Source organism: Tetrahymena thermophila (genome assembly GCF_000189635.1).
Source record: "Tetrahymena thermophila SB210 genomic scaffold scf_8255709, whole genome shotgun sequence".
NCBI classification, from domain to species: Eukaryota; Ciliophora; class Oligohymenophorea; order Hymenostomatida; family Tetrahymenidae; genus Tetrahymena; species Tetrahymena thermophila.
Genome location: NW_002477040.1, coordinates 1 through 1,016, shown reverse-complemented (window position 1 = coordinate 1,016; position 1,016 = coordinate 1). Strand labels below are relative to the sequence as shown.

The following is a 1,016-nucleotide window of genomic DNA, read 5'->3' as shown; positions in this document are numbered from 1 at the left end:
GAGTCTAACTATTTCTTATGAATTAGAAGTTTTATTTAGAAAGTGTTAATTATGGTGAAATTCAGAATATTTACAATACATTTACAGAATGTGTTGTCTGTGAATAAGATAAATACTCTCTCGATATACAATAATGTTATTCATGTCTTTCTGGAGCAAAATGCCAAAATGGAATTATATATGTAAATTAAGGATTCTGGAGAAAAGATGAAAGTAGTCCACTTGTTATAGAATGTGTAAATAAGCCTTCAAACTGTATTGGAAATACTTATGGCAATTAAGTATGCTTAGAAGGTTACATAGGACCTCTATGTGAAGAATGTGATGTAAATACAATTTTTTAAATATTACTTTAACAATAAATTTAAAATTAATAAGATTCATGGAAGCTATTGGGGAGAGAGCTATTCTAAAATTGGAACTTATTAATGTGGGTAATGTAAAGAAGTGAGTGCTTTATTGTGGAAAGCAATCTTAATAGTAATCTGGACTTTATTTTCAATTCGACTTGCCATAAAAGGAGACTTAGAGGAATAAACAATAAATGCTTTTTAAGTAGCTCTGAAAAGACACTTATTAAAGAATAATCAAAGCACTTCCTTAAATGAGACTAAATATTAATCTAAATTAAATGTCAAATATGATAACCATAAAGGATTAAAAATCTCGAAATGGAGAAAAAGCTAGTGTTTATATTAAAGTATTATTAACTATTTACAAATAATAGGATCAATTATTACTTTCAATATAAAATTAACTACAGGTAAAAAAAATTAAAATTTTTTAATTTTAAAATTATTAATTTATCAATCAAGATTGTTTATTTATTTATATAAACTAAATTTTTTAAGATGAAAATAATATTTAAAATTTTATCAAACAAACAAAGATATATTTGATACTTCATAGTATTTAGGAACACCTGTAAGATAATAAATGAATTCTGCTGAATGTATATTAAAAGATATATAAACAGATATACCAATGATATATCTTAAACTACTATTTACTCTAAT

At 23.8% G+C, this 1,016-nt stretch overlaps 1 protein-coding gene across 1 annotated transcript; it reads left to right on the top strand. All coding sequences in view use genetic code 6, as the record gives it.

Moving 5' to 3' along the window:
• Positions 1 to 17: 17 nt before the first annotated feature.
• On the top strand, positions 18 to 608 carry TTHERM_02611240 (hypothetical protein; the record flags this gene model as incomplete). The annotated part of the gene is made up of 1 exon (XM_001028221.3): positions 18 to 608. One exon carries the CDS (start codon positions 18 to 20, stop codon positions 606 to 608), a length of 591 nt encoding a protein of 196 aa, XP_001028221.3.
• Positions 609 to 1,016: the final 408 nt, after the last annotated feature.